At 32.2% G+C, this 19,157-nt stretch overlaps 2 protein-coding genes across 3 annotated transcripts; one reads left to right on the top strand and one right to left on the bottom strand.

The window, feature by feature from the left end:
* Positions 1-362: 362 nt before the first annotated feature.
* Positions 363-2,879, top strand: LOC134691712 (E3 ubiquitin-protein ligase Midline-1-like). Its single transcript, XM_063552271.1, has one exon. It carries the CDS (start codon positions 363-365, stop codon positions 2,301-2,303), a length of 1,941 nt encoding a protein of 646 aa, XP_063408341.1. The 3' UTR covers positions 2,304-2,879.
* A 1,699-nt stretch (positions 2,880-4,578) lies between these two features.
* Positions 4,579-19,150, bottom strand: LOC134690747 (tRNA-splicing endonuclease subunit Sen2-like). 2 transcript variants are annotated; one of them, XM_063550800.1, is made up of 10 exons: positions 19,030-19,150; positions 16,646-16,853; positions 14,722-14,843; positions 13,887-13,999; positions 11,479-12,263; positions 10,863-10,916; positions 10,130-10,268; positions 8,721-8,881; positions 5,763-5,852; positions 4,579-4,703 (listed from the first exon to the last, which is right to left on the bottom strand). In XM_063550800.1, the coding sequence occupies exons 2-10, from the start codon at positions 16,829-16,831 to the stop codon at positions 4,638-4,640; spliced, it is 1,716 nt and encodes a 571-aa protein (XP_063406870.1). In that variant the 5' UTR covers positions 16,832-16,853; positions 19,030-19,150; the 3' UTR covers positions 4,579-4,637. The 2 variants fall into 2 exon arrangements, with proteins under 2 accessions (XP_063406870.1, XP_063406871.1); XM_063550801.1 differs by lacking the exon at positions 19,030-19,150 and adding an exon at positions 17,842-17,884.
* Between the last annotated feature and the right edge of the window lie 7 nt (positions 19,151-19,157).

The following is a 19,157-nucleotide window of genomic DNA, read 5'->3' as shown; positions in this document are numbered from 1 at the left end:
TCAATTTCCATACAAAACCATTGAAACATTTTGCCAATTTTGTTTTGTTCTAAGGTATTTCCATTTTTCTAATTGAAGTCATTAAATTTGGAACAATCTCATTTAGAGTTTGTTAAAAATATGCATTTGATCGGTTCAAATACTGATTATTACCTTTTTCATTATTTTAGTAGTAAGGTATGACTAACATAAATGTTGTAGTCATTTGATTCGATAAATCGATTCGAACGACAATATATTCACACAGATAAGTTTAGCAGGGGCTATTTATATAACTATATCTGTATATGACACGTATCAAGGTAAACTGTGATTATATATACGAACCAGGAAGAAAAATTTCAAAGTGAAAAAAACTTAAAATGGCCACAACTTCAAAAGAGATCGAAAACTTCGATGATTTATTAACGTGCACTATCTGTTTAGAAACATTCAAAGTTCCGAAGTATCTACCATGTCTTCATACTTTCTGTGAAACATGTATTGACACCTACATTGTGTCATCAACCAAAAAGGACAATACTTCCGAAGGGTTTAAGTGTCCAGTATGCCGAATGTTTGTGCCATTCAAAGGAACACATGAGGATCCACAGGCTTGGGCTTCAAAGCTACCAAGGAACCATTTTGTCACGTCGATGTTGGACAAGCGAGCGATTCAAAGGTCTGAAAAAATTTGTAATTCATGTCATGTAAAAAATAAGACAAAGGAAGCCGTTTCTTGGTGTACCACCTGTGAGGAGGGGTTTTGTGGACAGTGTGAAGAATATCACAAATCATTCAAGATTACATCAAAACATACAGTAATAAATGTTCAAAATATTCAGTCGGACCAATCTGGTTTTCAGATAACTGGGGCATTGAGTTGCGAAGATCATGCAGACAAAATCGTAGAAGTTTTTTGTGTGGATCATTCAAAGCCTTGCTGTACCTTGTGCGCAACACTTACACATCGGAAATGTGAAAATGTAATATCGATTCAAAATGCTGCAATTGATATTAAGCAATCCAGTCAAACCACCGAATTGGTAAGAAAGCTGAAGGAAAATGGTAAGGGAATAAATGAAATAGTTCAAAATCAAACGCAGACCTTTGAAAGTATTCAAACTGAATATGAAAATATTCTCCAAGATATATCAAAACTTAAAGAAAGGGCAATTGAAAACCTAAATAAAATAGAAAATCAAATAAAATTTGAATTGTCTTCATCTAAAAAGCAAGTCGATCTAAAACTGACCGATGATATTGACAAATTTTCCAATTATAAAAGCATCGTAAATAATTGGGAACGAATGCTCCTTGGCACTATCAGAGGTGGATCTGACCAACAATGTCTATTAGAAGTGAACAAAATTGGTTTAAAATTCACTGCACTCGAAGAAGAAATGAATGAGGCTGTAAAAAGGATAAAATACGTTTCATTTCGTTTCGTACCATCTGACCAGATGACAAAATTAACAAGCAGTACAGGGTCATTAGGGAGTTTTAAGATTCATGAACAGTGTCTGGAAAGAACTAGTACTAGTGGTACGTTACTGAACAAATCTGTCAATTTTCGCACTGGAGTTATAAAGATAGTACGAACTATCGCTGCTGACAATTTAGGACAGGTAAGCGCAATATTTGTTCGTGATTATGTAATTACAGCAAGAAACAACATTAAGACGGTTGAAAAATATAGCATCGATGGAAACTTTCTCGCCTCGTTAGCAATCGAGTGCGATCCTACTGATGTTACCCACGTTAATCAGAGTCAAGTGGCTATTTCATCAGTGCAAGGTAAAGTCCTGATAGTCGACGGTACAGACTTGAAGTTATTACAGTCATTAAATTTGCAGGATACATCTGTTTATGGATTATGTTTTGTTGATAATGATCAATTTATTGTAGCTTGTTTATCAACATTGACTTGGATAAGTTCATCATCGGGTAAGAAAATAAAAGAGATGCAAACTTCTGGCTCTTCGTTTTTTGTATCAACATCAGACAAGGAAGGCTGTATTTGTGGTGATGGGGGTCATTCAGTCTCACATATAGTTGGACAAACAAGAAGTTTCACATACTCGAGTTTGCAGTTATCTAGTCCTAGAGGAATTGGAATAGACTTTGAGGGTAATATATACATCGCTGGATTTACTTCTAAAAATATTCATCAAATTACAAATGACGGTAAATTAATCCGTGTGATACCGAGTGCAACTTTGGGAGTACAATCTCCATGGACAATACGATTTCATCATATCACTAATCAATTTCTTGTCACGTGTTACGCTTCAGGAAAAGTGCTACTGTGTGAAATAGATTGACATTATAGTTGTAAAGCTCCACTGAATTTTTATTTGTGTCACTACGAGTGGTCGAGTATGCATATTCCTTACTATGTATATATCAAAGCAGCATCAACATTCTATAAATGATTTAATAATGAAGTCTATCCATCCTATTGTAAAACGTACATTTTATGTACATCTCGTTATTGCATGGATTTAAGACATTAAAACAAATGCTTATTCAATTCGGTGTCGATTTGTAAAATCGGTGCTTCAAAGAGAAAATCTCATTTATTACTAGGTAATAAAACAGTTGCACGAATGAAACAGCTAAAGGGAATAACAAATATACTAAATTCAAAGTGAAATATGTTTAACATCGAATAAATGTTCAACAGAATCAACAAGTTGTACAACTTGGTTTTGGCAAATATAAGTATCTGTCACATCACTGACTAATCTAACACTCAGTTCTGATCATTTTCAAATTTGATAACTATTGACTTTTCGGTTACACGTTGACCGATTAATATATTCGAGGATATTCAACGATCTTCTTGAAAATGTCTGAAACCGAAGATTCTCACAATTTTCTTGATGTCACAAAAATAATGTGGAGTGTTTCAATTTGAAATAATAAATAGTGTTAAAATTTTATTGTCATTTCGTTTAAAGTATGACAAAGCTCTTCACGAGTGAGGTTGCACATTCAGATGTAACGTAGGTGTTTACAATATTACATAAAAAAAAAAAAAACATGTATACTAATTATGTTTAATTAAGATCCTGTCCGAGGTGATATACAAGTTATCCAAGTTCAAATTAATTTTATGCTTTTTGGATTTCAAAGATTGATACTAGGTTGTTTTAAAAAATAGTTTGTTCTGGCGATGAAGTCAAAAGGATAATTCAATTTGTTCAATATATAAGGATATTTTTTATGATTAAATTCATTAGAGAAACCCAACCACGCAATTAGTAAGGTAAGCAGATCAAATATTGTTCAACTTGAACAACTGAAATTATACTATACTGGTGATGTTTCATACTAGCCTAACCAGTTTCGGTCCAAAGTGGACCATCATCAGAGGCAGAATAATGGATTAATGTTTTTATGCTTTTACATTTTCCCCTGCTGATACACATCATTAATATGGCTTCTACTAACGAAAGCTCTATTTGGAGCTTATGTGTTAAGAGACAATTAAGCACAATTCACATGACCTGGAACTACTTAGTTTAAACATATTTGTTTATAGTGGATTGGGAAACAAGTTTTTACAACTTATATTAATCCCTTTCCACTTTGGAACTACTTCTGATACCATTGTAAGAAGGAGTAACTAATACCTCCTTTATTGTAAAATAGGCTGACTTATTAAAAGACATGTTGGTTTGAATTGGTTTATCATTTAATAGAATCAAGAGTACATTGGCTGATAAATTGCATGGAAGAATTTTCTTTAAACGTTTTTCTGTGGTAATTTAATCTTGTCTGTGCCCATGGTATAACAAAATTTAACCCATACTTTGATACCAATTATCTAAGAAATAATTGGACGAGTTTACAGGTCATAACTTTTATCAGCTAACTGAATGAATACAAATGAGCTAACAGTTGTTAATGAAATTGACAACCTTTTGGAATGAAAAGAAAATTGAACGTATTTGCCCCTTAAAAAATTAAAATTTATTTGATAATCATAAGGGGAAATAGATTTTTACATAGAAACTTGGAAGTTAAATTTTCTTTTTTAAAGTCCTTGTCGAGGCCCTGACTTTATAATTCAATAGTTCAATTATCTCAATTAGATAAATTCAATAACCCACTGGTTCCAATGTATGAATCTATATATAGACATACACAAATGAAGGAGTCAAATGATAAAACCATGTAACAGTCATCAAATGACTAGATAAAAAGCATGTGGACTTCTGGAATTGATAGTTAACAATTGTCTGAAGGAAACCAATAGCTCAACTTCCAAAAAAACCCAGATTGAGGCCAATTTTTTGGAGTGGAAATTTGAGAAGGAAAGTCTGTATAACTATCATTCTAACAAAAATGTTAAAGTCCAAAACCCGTAATTTCAGCAAAAAACCAGCAGAGCGGAACCAACTCAATCTTAAACTGGTCATAGTGGACTCACATTTTGACTAAAATCAGCTCAATATGTGACAGTATTTAGAAAAAAAAGTGTGATATAACTGTTGGTTCACTTACCACTTAGTGGCTGGTTCAAAATAGCAAAACATTCAATTATAAAAGCCCTCTCTACCTCTGACTTTGAAAGAAATTTACCATAACATATTTGTTTACTAAAAATTTATTATCTCAGAATAAATAAAATGTTGATCAATGTTTTCGGGTCAAGGTATTTCCTCTGTATGTTTCTCTCTTTCTTGTGATGACACCCATCTTGATATAACCACTTCCTGTGAAGAGAATTTGATGTTTTTATTACACAAATAGAAAAATGCAGTTTTGCCCACTTTTCATGACTTGGAATAGACGTATTTACACTTGTATGCAAATTTGTCCGCCATTACATAACATCACACAGATTCCCGTAAACTTTGACTTCATAATTCAAAATATTTGACGTCACAACTAAAAAGTTATTGTTGCTTGACGTCAAAAGGTTATTCGGAGGTGATATAAGGTCATTCGGAGGCAAAATACAGCTAAATACCAAAAGTGTAAATACGTTTATATGAGCCAGTCCATGCAAAAAGATAAATATTAAGAAATACTAAAAAGTGTGCATAATTATTGGTAGCAGACTTGTGATCTATAAAATCAAATCCCTTGCAAAGATTGTTGATTTATCTAATATTAAAGACCTTTACTTACATTTCAATCTCAAACATACAAGTTGACATATTTTTTTGCATTTTCCCATGAGTTTAATATTGTCTTCCTTACTTTAAACATTGGTAGAGAGGATGAAAATTGTTGACCTTCTGTATTTATTTTGTTGCTCAGTATAGCTTTGTTCCCGTTAACAAATGATTTAACACTTGCTGAAGTACAAATTGAGATATTTCTACATCATTTTCTGTTTTAAATGACAAATTCAGGACAGAATTCACATTTTTATGAAATGTTTACAATAATATAATTTTTTTCGGATATAATTGTTTATTAAAAATATTGTAACCAACTTAACATGTCCTGTAAAGTTTAGTAAAAGGACTTTTTGTACCTTTTCGCATGGACTGGTTTGTATTTGATTTCCCTCTTGGCTTCACCTTTCCCTTGTTTAACTTACAGTGTGGATACTTGTCTTGACCTCTAAATTTCTTTTCAATAAAACAAAGGATATTTAGACTTTTGGAACTTTAAAATTAAATAAATTCTTCATCTTACAATAATTTCTTTTTTTAGTAAGAAATAATTTTTAGAATTTGTTTTGAATTAAATTTTAAATTTGCACTCTCTACACATCTAAATAACTTATAAACAAAATATCTAATTTCAATGGCAGTACAAACCTTAACTTTGAATTGTGGGATACATTTAGGTGACAATAGATCTTCCTCTGTTAAATTGTTAGGTCTAATCACATGACATAACAAGACTTCCTGTTAAATAAAGATAAATGTACAAATGAGAAGAATCAATACTAAATTATTCTGCAAAGACAAAAAAAATAGCTATTTTTCTGTTTATCAAAGGGTGTGCATAATTCTCATTAAGAAAATAAAAACTTAAAAAGTTTAATCAATCAAGCTTTAGATCCTTTACATGTCACTCACCACATTTTGAAATTTAAAATGATTTGACACAGACCTACTTAAGGACTTTTCACTTTATCAATAGGCATAAATAGGTTTAAACATATCTTATAGTTCAAAAAAGACAAATGGATTAGACACAAGTTTTTACTTAATAACATCTTCTCCAAGAGGCATTACACTGTAAAGAAATGAATGGAGACCCAGATGATGCCCTCACTTGCAAAAAATGTTAGAAAGAGGCATAACTCGACATTACAATACAAGTGATGCAACCCAAATTTAACTTGACTGTGTTTTGTAGTTATAAGCTTTGTGTATAAGGTAAAAGTAAGAGAATAGAAATGAACCATGCAGCAATTTTATTAAAAAAAAATGCTCAGAACGGTAAAAGTGATGACTCACTAGTTGGACCTTGCATTGTATATACGTTTCATAATATTTGGTTGAAGCAAACTAAAGTTAGAGAACAGAAACCAATTTAAACTGCAGCAATGGCATTACAAGGACAATAGCTCTAACAACATATTGAAGTTTAAATTTGGAAAAAAACATACTTCAGTATATATGCAGAAACCAAACTTTTGCTATTATCCTTTTAAATTATAGGAAATTCATACATCGTAAATCTTAAACCAAAATTGGGTTTAGGGGTCTGTAACAACATTCTAACATTAACATACATTAATACAAGAGCAAAACTATACACCTAATAATAACTAGAGGCTCCAAAGAGCCTGTGTCGCTCACCTTGGTCTATGTGAATATTAAACAAAGGAAGCAGATGGATTCATGACAAAATTGTGTTTTGGTGATGGTGATGTGTTTGTAAATCTTACTTTACTAAACAGTCTTGCTGCTTACATTTATCTCTATCTATAATGAACTTGGCCCAGTAGTTTCAGTGGAAAATGTTAATAAAAATTTACAAATTTTATGAAAATTGTTAAAAATTGACTATAAAGGACAATAACTCCTTAGGGGGTCAATTGACCATTTCGGTCATGTTGACTTATTTGTAAATCTTACTTTGCTGAACATAATTGCTGTTTACAGTTTATCTCTTTCTGTAATAATATTCAAGATAATAACCAAAAACAGCAAAATTTCCTTAAAATTACCGATTCAGGGGCAGCAACCCAACAATGGGTTGTCAGATTAATCTGAAAATTATAGAGCAGTTAGATCTTGATCTGATAAAAATTTTTACCCTGTGTTAGATTTGCTCTAAATGCTTTGGTTTTTGAGTTATAAGCCAAAAACTGCATTTTACCCCTATGTTCTATTTTTAGCTGTGGCGGCCATCTCGACAGTGGCGGATCCAGAGGGGGGGTTCCGGGGGTCCGCACCCCCCCTTTATTTTGGCCGATCAATGCATTTGAATCGGGACATATGTTTGCACCCCCCCCCTGCACCCCCCCTTTGCCCTGGGCTAGCACCCCCCCTTTCGAAAATTCCTGCATCCGCCACTGCTCGATTTTAAAGTCGGGTCACCGGACACATTTTTAAAACTAGATACCCCAAAGATTATTGTTGCCAAGTCTGGATTAATTTGGCTCAGTAGAATCAGTGGAGAAGATTTTTGTAAAAGATAACTAAGATTTACGAAAAATGGTTAAAAATTGACTATAAAGGGCAATAACTCCTAAAGGGGTCAACTGACCATTTCGGTCATGTTGACTTATTTGTAAATCCTACTTTGCTAAACATTATTGCTGTCTACAGTTTATCTCTATCTATAATAATATTCAAGATAATAACCAAAAACAGCAAAATTTCCTTAAAATTACCAATTCAGGGGCAGCAACCCAACAAAGGGTTGCCTAATTCGTATGGAAATTTCAGGGCAGATAGATCTTGATCTGATAAACAATTGTACCCCATGTCAAATTAGCTCTAAATGCTTTGATTTTTGAGTTATAAGCCAAAAACTGTATTTTACCCCTATGTTCTATTTTTGGCCCTGGCGGCCATTTTGGTTGGTGGACCAGGTCACCGGACACATTTTTTAAACTAGATACCCCAATAACAATTGTGGCCAAGTTTGATTGAATTTGGCCCAGTAGTTTCAGAGGAGAAGATTTTTGTAAAAGATTACTTTAATTTAAGAAAAGTGGTTAAAAATTGACTATAAAGGACAATAACTCCTTAACGGGTCAACTGACCATTTCGGTCATGATGACTTATTTGTAAATCTAACTTTGCTGAACATTATTGCTGTTTACAGTTTATCTCTATCTATAATAATATTCAAGATAATAACCAAAAACTGCAAAATTTCCACAACATTACCAATTCAGGGGCAGCAACCCAACAACGGGTTGACAGATTCATCTGAAAATTTCAGGGCAGATAGATCTTGACCTGATAAACATTTTTACCCCATGTCAGATTTCCTCTAAATGCTTTGGTTTTTGAGTTATAAGCCAAAAACTGCATTTTACCCCTATGTTCTATTTTTAGCTGTGGCGGCCATCTTGGTTGGTTGACCGGGTCACGCCACACATTTTTTTAAACTAGATACCCCAATGATGATTGTGGCCAAGTTTGGTTCAATTTGGCCCAGTAGTTTCAGAGGAGAAGATTTTTTGTAAAAGTTAACAACAACGACGGACGACGCCGGACGCCGGACGCAAAGTGATGGGAAATGCTCACTTGGCCCTTCGGGCCAGGTGAGCTAATAATATATTTTATTCCTTTCCATGAGGTACATACCTTAGATACTTGTTCAGTCAGTCTGTTTAGCCCTGCCAGATTGGTCCAGGTGAGGTCTCTAGTGTGGTATTTAGGGTCTTCCTCTAGAGAATCTTCCCATATCATCTTAACTATCACTGAATAGCTACCATGATAAAAAGCTGGTCCTTCTTTGTATATTACTGAAAGAAAAAAAGATATGCTCACCAATGAAAACTTTGCCTTTTGTCAATCATATCTGATATAACTTCACACCAAAAACAAGAATGTGCCCTTTTTACATAGATGGCCCACTCACACTATCATTTCCTATGTTCAGTGGACCCTGAAATTTGGGTCAAAACTCTAATTTTGCATTACGATAAGAAATATTGTTGAATAGGTAACATGTGTACTAAGTTTCAAGTTGATGTAACTAAAACTTTATCAAAAACTACCTTGACCAAAATCTATAACCTGAAGTTGGACAGACAGACAAACATAGGTACAAACAAACGGATGCAGACCGAAAAAATAAAATGCCCCTAGGTGGGGCATAAAAAAACATTTGACCTGTTTGTTTGCTCTAAATGGTATTAATTTCATCTCCTTTGTTGATAAGCTTTACTGATGGTACTCCAACCTATATAGGACTACAGATATGGAGAAGGAGGAAAATAAACAGATCTCAGAACTAAAATTACAACCCCTAAAAGAAGAAAGAAAGCTACAATGCCATGATATTTTGTTGTCTATACGAAATTACAGATATATCTTTTGTACATCGACTATGATGGAAGATCATTAATGGACTCTTGAATTCATTTACAACTAGTTTGAATTTGGGCAATAAAAAATGGTTTGGTATGGACACAAGTTCAATACACCTTATCGCTATTTAGTCCATTCTGGGAAAAACAGTAATTTATACAATTTCCTGTTTAGGTCACCGGCCGAAAAATGGAGGTCATCAGTAGTGAGCTGAGGGAAAAAAAAGTTTAGAAAGTGATCATCAAGAAACTTTGATAAAGTATGATCCATTTTTTTCGAAATTAAAATTGAAGTAAAAATATTTTGTTTGAAGTATTTACGGTAGTTACAGGTCTCATTAAAAATTATCATGCATGGTCAATTGTTTAAACAGGGTCCCAGATAGCTTCACCTGGATGAAAAAGTTGTGTAATTTTAGAACTTATCTGGAATGGAATGAATAGTGGTTAGGTGTATATTGAAGATTGAATGCTGATCTTCAGGCTTCAGTTTTGTTTTACTGTCTAAGTTGCTATCTTATTAATAGATTGAATACATTACAATGGTATCAAATCAAGTTAAAAGATGTAAGATGTTTCTGTTCTTTAGTCAGGTTGTTGTCTCTTTGACATATTCCTTATTTTCATTCTCAATTTTAAGGTAAAAATATTCTCCACCAAAAAGAGTTACACAAAACTTACTGAAATCTGAGCCAAATTTGAGTCCCGTTTTGGGCACCCATCCTTTACTCCTGTAGTAATGATAAGCTATATAGTTAGGTATGAATGTTTGTTGTCTACTACTGAACGTCTGCCACATCTCTGTTAAATCTGGAGTTCTCTGAAAATAAGGAAGTGTAAACAAGGTAATACTGTGGATTCAATTAGTTTGCGTGAGTACCAATTTTAATGGATTGAGCGAAAATCATTTTCGTGGATAATTGAAAAGTCTCAACAAAAGCGTATAGATGATTTGTACTTTGTTCACCCTTATTCATGAAATCCATAAAAAATTGTTATGTATATGGTCCTATGTGTTTTATTGTAAAGTCTTGAGAGTTGTGTCCCTTTGTATAATGATGCAAAATTGTCATGTGATGTATTCTGTCTCTTTGAGATAAATGTGCTATTGAAATAGATGTGTTTTTGTTGCTCTTAAGCAAATATAACTTAAGTGGCTTTGGGAGGCAGGTATATGTGCCTACATGTATGTAATATGGTGGAGGACTTCAAAGCGATCCTGTCAAGTTAAATATATTTTATGTGAGCTGTCTCCAAAGCTGTTGAATCAACTTCTAATAAATTCTTGAGAAGTTACATGGACTCCTGGATTCAATCATACTCAACTTTAAGTTATAATTTAAACAGAACATAGACTTTAACAGTGCTTATTTGTTTTCAAAGGGTTACAGGTGTGATTGTAGTACAAACTTACTTCTTTTTCATCTTTAACAACCAGACAACCAAGACCATAAGACAAGAAAAATGCCTGAAAATATATAATTATCAAGAATTTCATGAAATTTTGTCATGTGGTGTAAGTAATTTTTCTATGGTATGAATTTAGTTATGAATGGCAAAATTTAACATTATATTTAAAGCAATGAGGTGATTTATTAGTGCTTTAATTCTTTTTACATTTTTTCCTGAAGAATTTTGTCTTAAAAGGATACAGCTATTATAAGATGTTTATTGCATCAATACAGTGTAGTTGTTTATGGGATATACATGTATGATATAAATATGAAACTATAAGTTTTAATATAATTTTTGATGATTTAAATAGAAAAATAAGTATTTTGATTGGTGTGTATGGCATCTCTTTCAAACGATTAACATGTGTTAAAACGGAATTACTTATTTCAACAAATATTATTAAAAAATGTTCTCAAGTATTCTAAAAAAAAACATGACAAGGACAAATAATTTTCTCTGTTCTCTTTTATGTGTTCTTTTATTTTTTTTTAAAGTGGTTTAAACTTTGTTTATTTGACTTGTTTAATTGAAGATTTCTGTTTACATTTCAATGGCTAATATGCTGTTAGTTTTACCTCCTCAAATGATAAATGAAGACTTTCTTTAACAAAGAATGGATCCTTTTTTAAAACAGGTCTCCATTTCTTCTTTTTTCTAGATAATTTTCTTCTCTTCCAAACCTCTCCCTCACTGTCAGAATCATCAACAATAAAGAGCTCCCCTTCAGTATCATCTGACTTACACAGAGAGTCTATATCACTATCTGTACTTTCTATATCCGACAGTTTAGATTTTTCAGTTGTTAATGGTAAAACATTTACTAATACATTTGTTTGGGAAATTTGGAAATCACTGTTTTTGCTGTCAATCTCAACATCCATTTTTATTTCAGGATTGTCAATTGAAATGGCATCTCTTTGATTAAATTGTGTTTCTTTGATCAATTTATTTACATCTCCATGATTTTCATGTCCTGAAATGGATTCTTTCTCAGAATTCTTGTCCAATTGAGATATAAAATTCTTTCTGTTTGAAGAATCAGTGTCCTTGAACTCGGTGACCTCAAGAAATTCAGACTTATTCTTAGAATCATCATTCCAAATATCCTCAGATTTATGCATTGCAATGTTTTGAGTTTTATTTATTCCAGATACTGAAGCAGATGAAGACTCTTCTCCCCAGAAATCATCATCCTCTTCCCATAAGTCCTCTTTACTTCCTGTGTTACTGGTTTCCCATTGGTTTACTGGTTCTGCCCACAAGTCTGTAGGCATTGCCTTCAATGGTTTTGATTGTGAATGAAATAATTTATTGCCATCATCAATATTTGGTTTTGATGTATTTTCTTCGTCTTTTGTTACTGTAACATAAAATTTTAATTCAGAATTACCTGCAAAATATTGTTGTAGATGTGATCTATCAATAATTGATATATATAATAACAAATACTCATATGGGGGAAACTTTTCCAGAAAAAGTTTCCACATTTATTGAAAAGGAAATTAACCCTTTCCCCAAGATTCATTTGGTGTTTACCTTACTAACATTTTTTTTCAAAGCAAATTGTTCCATTAATTTATATACAATAGTTATGTAGTATCACTATGATTGCCAATAAGACAAATTTTTACCAAAGACCAAAATTTTAAGTTCTCCAGCAGGGAAAGCACATCCTGTTCCGCATGTAGCACCCATTGTGTTTTTTTTTTGGTATTTTTTGTATTTTTCAAGATGAAACATGTGAAATTACATAACACAGTATTAGACACAAATTATAGAAAAATATGTCACAGTCACACATGTAAGTTTGATCAAATCATAATGGTATAAGAAGATATAAATATTACAATTGATCTTGTTAATTAAATGCTGCTTCTAACATGTACAATTTCCACTTCTGATCCATGTTTCCATGTGCATGGGTTAGAAACAAACAGAGTATTTCTATATTAATATTGAATATTTTAAATATTCTAGCCCACCATGTTTTTTGTGAATAAGCTCTTATATCTACATTTGTAGTATTTGAATAAAAACAAGATATTATTTACGGTTTTACTGTTGTCAAAATCCTAAGACACACCTATTGTGTTGCCCCATTACAAACCTGGTGATTCTAATTTGGAAGGTCAAATGTATGAGAAAAAATATGTATTACATAAATAAAGAATCTCAAGTTTATAAGACTTTAAGAAAGCTGGCTTGTCATGTTTTATACTTTTTGTCAGATTTTCTGAATTCTCTGAATTTATCAATTTGAATGCCTTGAAAAAATATCCCTGGAGACCCCCATTTTTCTTTTGAAATTTTTTTACATGTATAATGTTAAGCCATCTGTAAAAGTCTTATAAGATTTTAATTACTTTTTAACAGTTTTTGAGAACTTCAACTTGTCAATTTTAAAGCTATGAAAAGTCAAGAGAATATTTTCCCACCAAAATTTCAATGGCTAATATTTTGAAGACAAGCAGGGTAACCTATATATTTTTGTTGCTCTTTGGATTCCGTTATTAATCCCCTATCTATATAAACTAGTGTTTTGAAAAGAGTTAATTACTTTGAAACTGAGAAGCGAACTCCCTTAATGTAGCTAAAGATTTCAAGATCAAATGAAAGTTCACTAAACAAAACAAACTCAAAGGAGAAAATATAAATGGTCTACATTAAGAAGCTAGATTAACAGTTTACAGCAAAATGACTTGAGTGTTTAAGTAAAGGGAATATCGTTGGCTAACTTGTTTGTTAGCTGGACCTTGTTATCATTATAAAGTTAACTATACTTCCCTCTTTTCACAGTAGTCTAGTCCTACAGACAAATAGATTGGTTATATGTTGAACTTGTCTACTCTTAAAGGAGGGTAGTATACAGACCTAATAATGACTTCACAGTTCAGCTAGCAAGCAAGCTAACCAAATATATTACCTGTACTTACACACTCAAGTCATATTGCTGTAAGAAATAACACCTGATATATCTACATACCATCCTTAGCTATTTCTGGGTCCTCCTTGAGTTCTTCAGAACTATCATATTCTGTATAATGGGGTGATGTCCCCTTTATTTGTTCTAAGTACCAGTTTAGTCTGTGTACATAACTGTAAAGGAATAAGTGAAGCTGTGAGTTTCATGGCAATACATAGTCCCCTAATGGTTAAAAAATAATTTTAATGGAACAAAATTCTAACTTTAATTATTACTTGTCATGGCTTCAACTCCATAAAATAAAAAAACAAACCTACCACTTAACTCTTCAAACAATATCTTTTACAAATCTTTTAGAAATGAGTTATTTCCCTTTTGAACAGAAATCTAGAAATTAATAAGTATTTCTTCAAAAATTAAATTCTAGGGAAAGTGCTTTAACTGACCAAGGAGAAAAGCTAAAATTGTGAAAATTGAACTTGACCTGTAACTTGTCATGATTAAACAATACACTAAATATCAAATCAATATCTTCAAGCATGAAGAAAAAAATTCATGAAAACTGATTTGCTGGACTGATGCTTGGAAAGACAGACAGACAGACAGACAGACAGACAGACAGACAGACAGACAGACAGACAGACAGACAGACAGACAGACAGACAGAGTGCAAACCTTAAGTCCCCTTCGACTTCATCAGCAGGGGACTAATAAATAATTAGCTTTCTCTGTTAAAAGAGTTATCATGGGAGACAATTTATCAAAATTCACTCAAAGGTTAATTCCTTTAAAATAACAGAATTATCCATAACAAAAATCAATAGTTTTGGAACTATAAACTACTGCAATAAATGGGTCCTTCTCTGATATTTCTTAGTAATTGACATTTACTCACCTTCTCCTACTCATAATTCTTGCACTGATTGTCTCCCCTTTTTTGTTTGGAATGGCCACTGTTTTGAAGCGCTGATTAAACTCTGGCTTACTTCTGGATAAAGTACCTTTTCCAAAAAATCCCTAAAAGTAAAGATTCAAATCCTTTAAACAAAACTTGTAAAAAAAATCAAAAATAAGAAAGGGAGACAATTGTACATAAATTGTCAATTGAAAAAGAATGTACATGAGACATTTTAAAAAATTACATTAATTAAATGTATGCAATAAATCAATTAGTAACCAAATAAGGTAGAGATTATTTTAATCTTTGAAGATTATGAAAAGTTCTTCAAAACAAAATTTAAGATATTTCAATTATTTGAGTTGCCGAACTGTTTACAGTATTTAAACCGTTTGTGAGTCAGTTGGTCAAGTTAACAAGAAACATCTATAAATTCCTCTGAATTATAAATAGTGTTGTCAAATCGTATACTTTTGCCTAACCGGTTACTCGGATAATCGTTCGACCGATTAACCGGTTAACCGGTATAGTTTAAATTGGGGTTTGAAAGACTTATCAATATAGTCCCTACACATAGATATTAGATGAGGTATGAGTGTCAATTTGACAAGCTTTCATCCAAGTCATAAATTTACCCTTTTAGAATTGAATATTGTCTTTTGGCATTATAAGGCTTGTCTTTGATGATTCCTGGCGAAGTTTGACTTTTAATAATCAAATACACCGTATCAACAATAGCTTCTGTACCAACTTCATATTGAAAAATAAAAAAAACCTTCTTGATCTCGTAGAATTGACTATGTCTGAAACCGATTTCCTTTTCTTTTCTTGTCTCCGAAAATAATGTGGAGTGTTTCAATTTGAAATGATTAATTATAAAAAAGATGTGATGTGATTGACAATGAGACAACTCTCCTCAAGAGACCAAAATGACACAGAAATTAAATACTTTAAGTCACCGTACGACCTGTTTCTTACACAAAATTAGATCAAAAACGAACTAATGAAGTAAATCGTAAAATTTAATCGCATTACTGATTTAAAGTTACTGTTAAAAAAACATGTTTACTAATTATGTTTCTTTAAGATCCTGCCCCGAGCTGAGAGACAAGTTCTAATTAATTTTATGTTTTTAGGATTAACAATAGCAATCAATATACTGGACAATTGATCTGTCTAATTAGTTACCACGACGACATTTTTTAAATAAAACATAACTATTTAATGATTTCAATACACATTTATATCAAATCTACCAAAATTGAAAAAAAGTCCGGTTAACCGGTTAGCGATTTTGGTACTCGGTATTCGGTCGTTCGACCGGTTAACCGGTTAACCGGTTAACCGTTGACAACACTAATAATAAACCTTAATTACTTGAAAAAAGTAAAAAAAATAATGAAGCTGATTCTTAGTAAAATTAACGGTACCAATTTTCTTGCACCAGATGCGCATTTCGACAATACATGTCTCTTCAATGATGCTCGTGGCCAAAATATTTGAAATCCAAAGCTTATATAAAAGATGAAGAGCTATATTTTAAGGGATGCTGTATAACAACTTTATGCCATAAACAGTTATTATGAATACAAGTGGTATACATATGTACATGTATATGTACATTGTTTTTGTACTTATTAACAGTTTTTTCATTTATTTGCATTGATTCACATTTTTCATATTCAAACCCTTAAACAGTCATCATTTGGGTAATGGGTATGGGTTTTTTTCTCTGTTGATGTACAGTGGCCAATAAAAGCAAATTAACTCTGGTTGATAGTTGTCATATTGGCAACCACACACCATCTCCTTATTTGAATATCAAGGTCCTTCAAGGACCTTTCATGGAACAAATCTTGCACAATATATTAATGCACCTTGAACACACAATAAGTGTAGAACTTTATACTGAAGATCTCACCATTTTGTACAACCTGTCAATATCTCCACTATGTTTGATTTCTATGTGGTTGTCATGGAGATAACCTGTGTAGTAGAACCATGTGTTTTCATATTGTTCTGTTGCTATAGGAACTGGAAATGGTGACTCTTTGACTGCATGTACTCTTTTCTTCTTTTTTGGATTAACCAGCTTGGAGAATGCCATACCAACAAAAAGAAACCTTTACCTGAATAGAAAGCAATAGTTACTATGCATGGACAATTTTTTTTCTTTTTATCATTATATATTACAAATGTATTACATTCATATCAATAAACTACAGTAAACATTAAAACTTTTGGTCAAATGAAAAAATAAAATCAAGGAAAAGAAAATACTTTTATTTGAACCCCACCCCTGCCTGGTCAAATGACAGTCACACTGAAATTAACAGCCAAAGGTCACTGTACGGCCTTCTAATAATCAAACCCCATACCACATATTCAGCTATAAAAGGCCCCCAAAATGACTATGATGACAAATTTAAAACAAATCAAATGAGAAAACTAACAGCCTTACTTTATGGACCAAAAATATGAACATAAAAAAATATGTAGCAAAGCAGAATATGAGAACCACCAATTTCCAGGCTCCTGACTTTGGACTGGCAATATTTTTGGTTAATATAAAAAAGATGTGGTATGATTGCCAATGAGACAACCCTCAATAAGGAGACCAAAATGACACAGAAATTAACACCTATAGGTCACTGTATGGCCTTCAACAATGAGCAAAGCCCATACCACATGGACTTCAGCTATAAAAGGCCCGAAATGACAATGTAAAACAATTCAAACAACAAAAATTAACAGCCTTATTAAACATGTAAGCAGGATCCCAACCTTCCCCTTACCTAGTACAGTGTTGTAACAGTTCAACATAAGAACAAACTATAAAATTAGTTGAAAGGCTTAACTCATCATTTTGATACAAATAGAAATACATATTACAAAAACAGAGTCGACATAGTCTTATACACCTAATCGCTATTTATTCCATACCCGATAAGTTCTAAAATTACACAACTTTTTCATCCAGTTGAGGCTATCTGGGACCCTGTTTAAATGATTCACCATACATGCTACTTTTGAATGAGACCTGTTTAAACTACCGTAAATACTTCAAACAAAATATTTTTTTACTTCAATTTTAATTTTGAAAAAAGTTGATCATACTCTATCAAAGTTTCTCAATGATCGCTTTCTAAAGTTTTTCCTCCCTCAGCTCACTACTGACAATGACTGATAACCTCCATTTTCGGCAGCCTGACCCAAACTTGTAATCTGTAATCTGTTAACGTAGTTCTGCCAATCAAGGCACACCTCCATTCACATAGAGGAAAATGTCAATACTCAATATTTCACAATACAACACGCATCACTTTATAGATTAAAATATCAGCCACCTCTAGAATTTATATTACACACACAAATAAAGCAATAAAATCTATGATAGAAATAAATTAAATGTTATTTCAATGCAAAAAACAACTCATTCTAGGACCATCTGTGCCCGTTATGTTATTGCAAGGCCAAACTTCCTATACTACACTATTTAGCATTTAGAAGTTAGATTTTCTACTGCCTTGCTTATCTATATTAGTTAATAAAGCATAGCACTTGTTATGCAAATTATAAAGCAACTGTCTACACAGGGGTTATAAAATGTTACTGGTTTCCTCAAAAACAGTTCTGTTTGCATTAATGTCTACATTACAGAACTGGTTGATAATAAGTTGGATCAGATCAATTGGAAACTAATTAAGTTGTAACAGGAAGTACTCCCCCCCCCCCAGATCGGACTAAATAGTGATAAGGTGTATTGGTACATGTACTTCAACAGTGTTCAACTACTTGTACATCCTAATAACAAAAGATACTATTTAAAGTACACCTGAAGTGTTAAGATGGTAAACTCATGAAGAGCATGTAATCATGTAACATTGTAGATTTTCCTTTAATTTTTTCTGTACTTGGCTTTTCTTCCCCCCTTTTTTTTATTAGCATAGAATAGAATAGAATAGAATAAATATTTTTATTTCCCAAATTACAGGGCCCATAAAGGGCATAAAATCAGATACAATTGATTTACATAATTAGTAACAACAGCAATAATAGAGGCATATACATATATAATTGGAATATAAGCATTGGTCAGAATCAAGCTAAAAACCACATATATATTGTGAATAAAAGAATAAAATTACATTATACATGTACATGTATATGTATTTATTTTCAAATTATTTACTTGACTAAATGCATGCAAATGAACATAGCCCCTCCCCCTTTTATTATAAAACAATATTTGTTTGTTAAATGTATTAAAAATCATAATTATATTGAAAAGTTTGTCTCTATTACTTAATTGATCTACTTGTTTTGATTTAGAACCCTTTCTTTAGCCATATGTTTATCAAACCAATCTTTCTCATTGCACATGTAGAGGTTAATATTGAGAACGGAAGTCAGCATTGTCACGTGATCAATGG

Source organism: Mytilus trossulus, chromosome 11 (assembly GCF_036588685.1).
Source record: "Mytilus trossulus isolate FHL-02 chromosome 11, PNRI_Mtr1.1.1.hap1, whole genome shotgun sequence".
In the NCBI taxonomy this organism is placed as follows: domain Eukaryota; kingdom Metazoa; phylum Mollusca; class Bivalvia; order Mytilida; family Mytilidae; genus Mytilus; species Mytilus trossulus.
This window is presented reverse-complemented; position numbering and strand designations above follow the sequence as displayed.

Bases quoted from the DNA above. Each gene is read 5' to 3' on its own strand.
- LOC134691712 (XM_063552271.1), top strand. From the start codon at position 363: ATGGCCACAACTTCAAAAGAGATCGAAAACTTCGATGATTTATTAACG.
- LOC134690747 (XM_063550800.1), bottom strand. From the start codon at position 16,831: ATGGCATTCTCCAAGCTGGTTAATCCAAAAAAGAAGAAAAGAGTACAT. The intron at 12,264-13,886 runs GTATGTAGATAT...TTTATGTTACAG, and splicing joins CCCAGAAATAGCTAAGGATG to TAACAAAAGACGAAGAAAAT. The intron at 5,853-8,720 runs GTATGTACCTCA...TTTATTTAACAG, and splicing joins TGACTGAACAAGTATCTAAG to GAAGTCTTGTTATGTCATGT.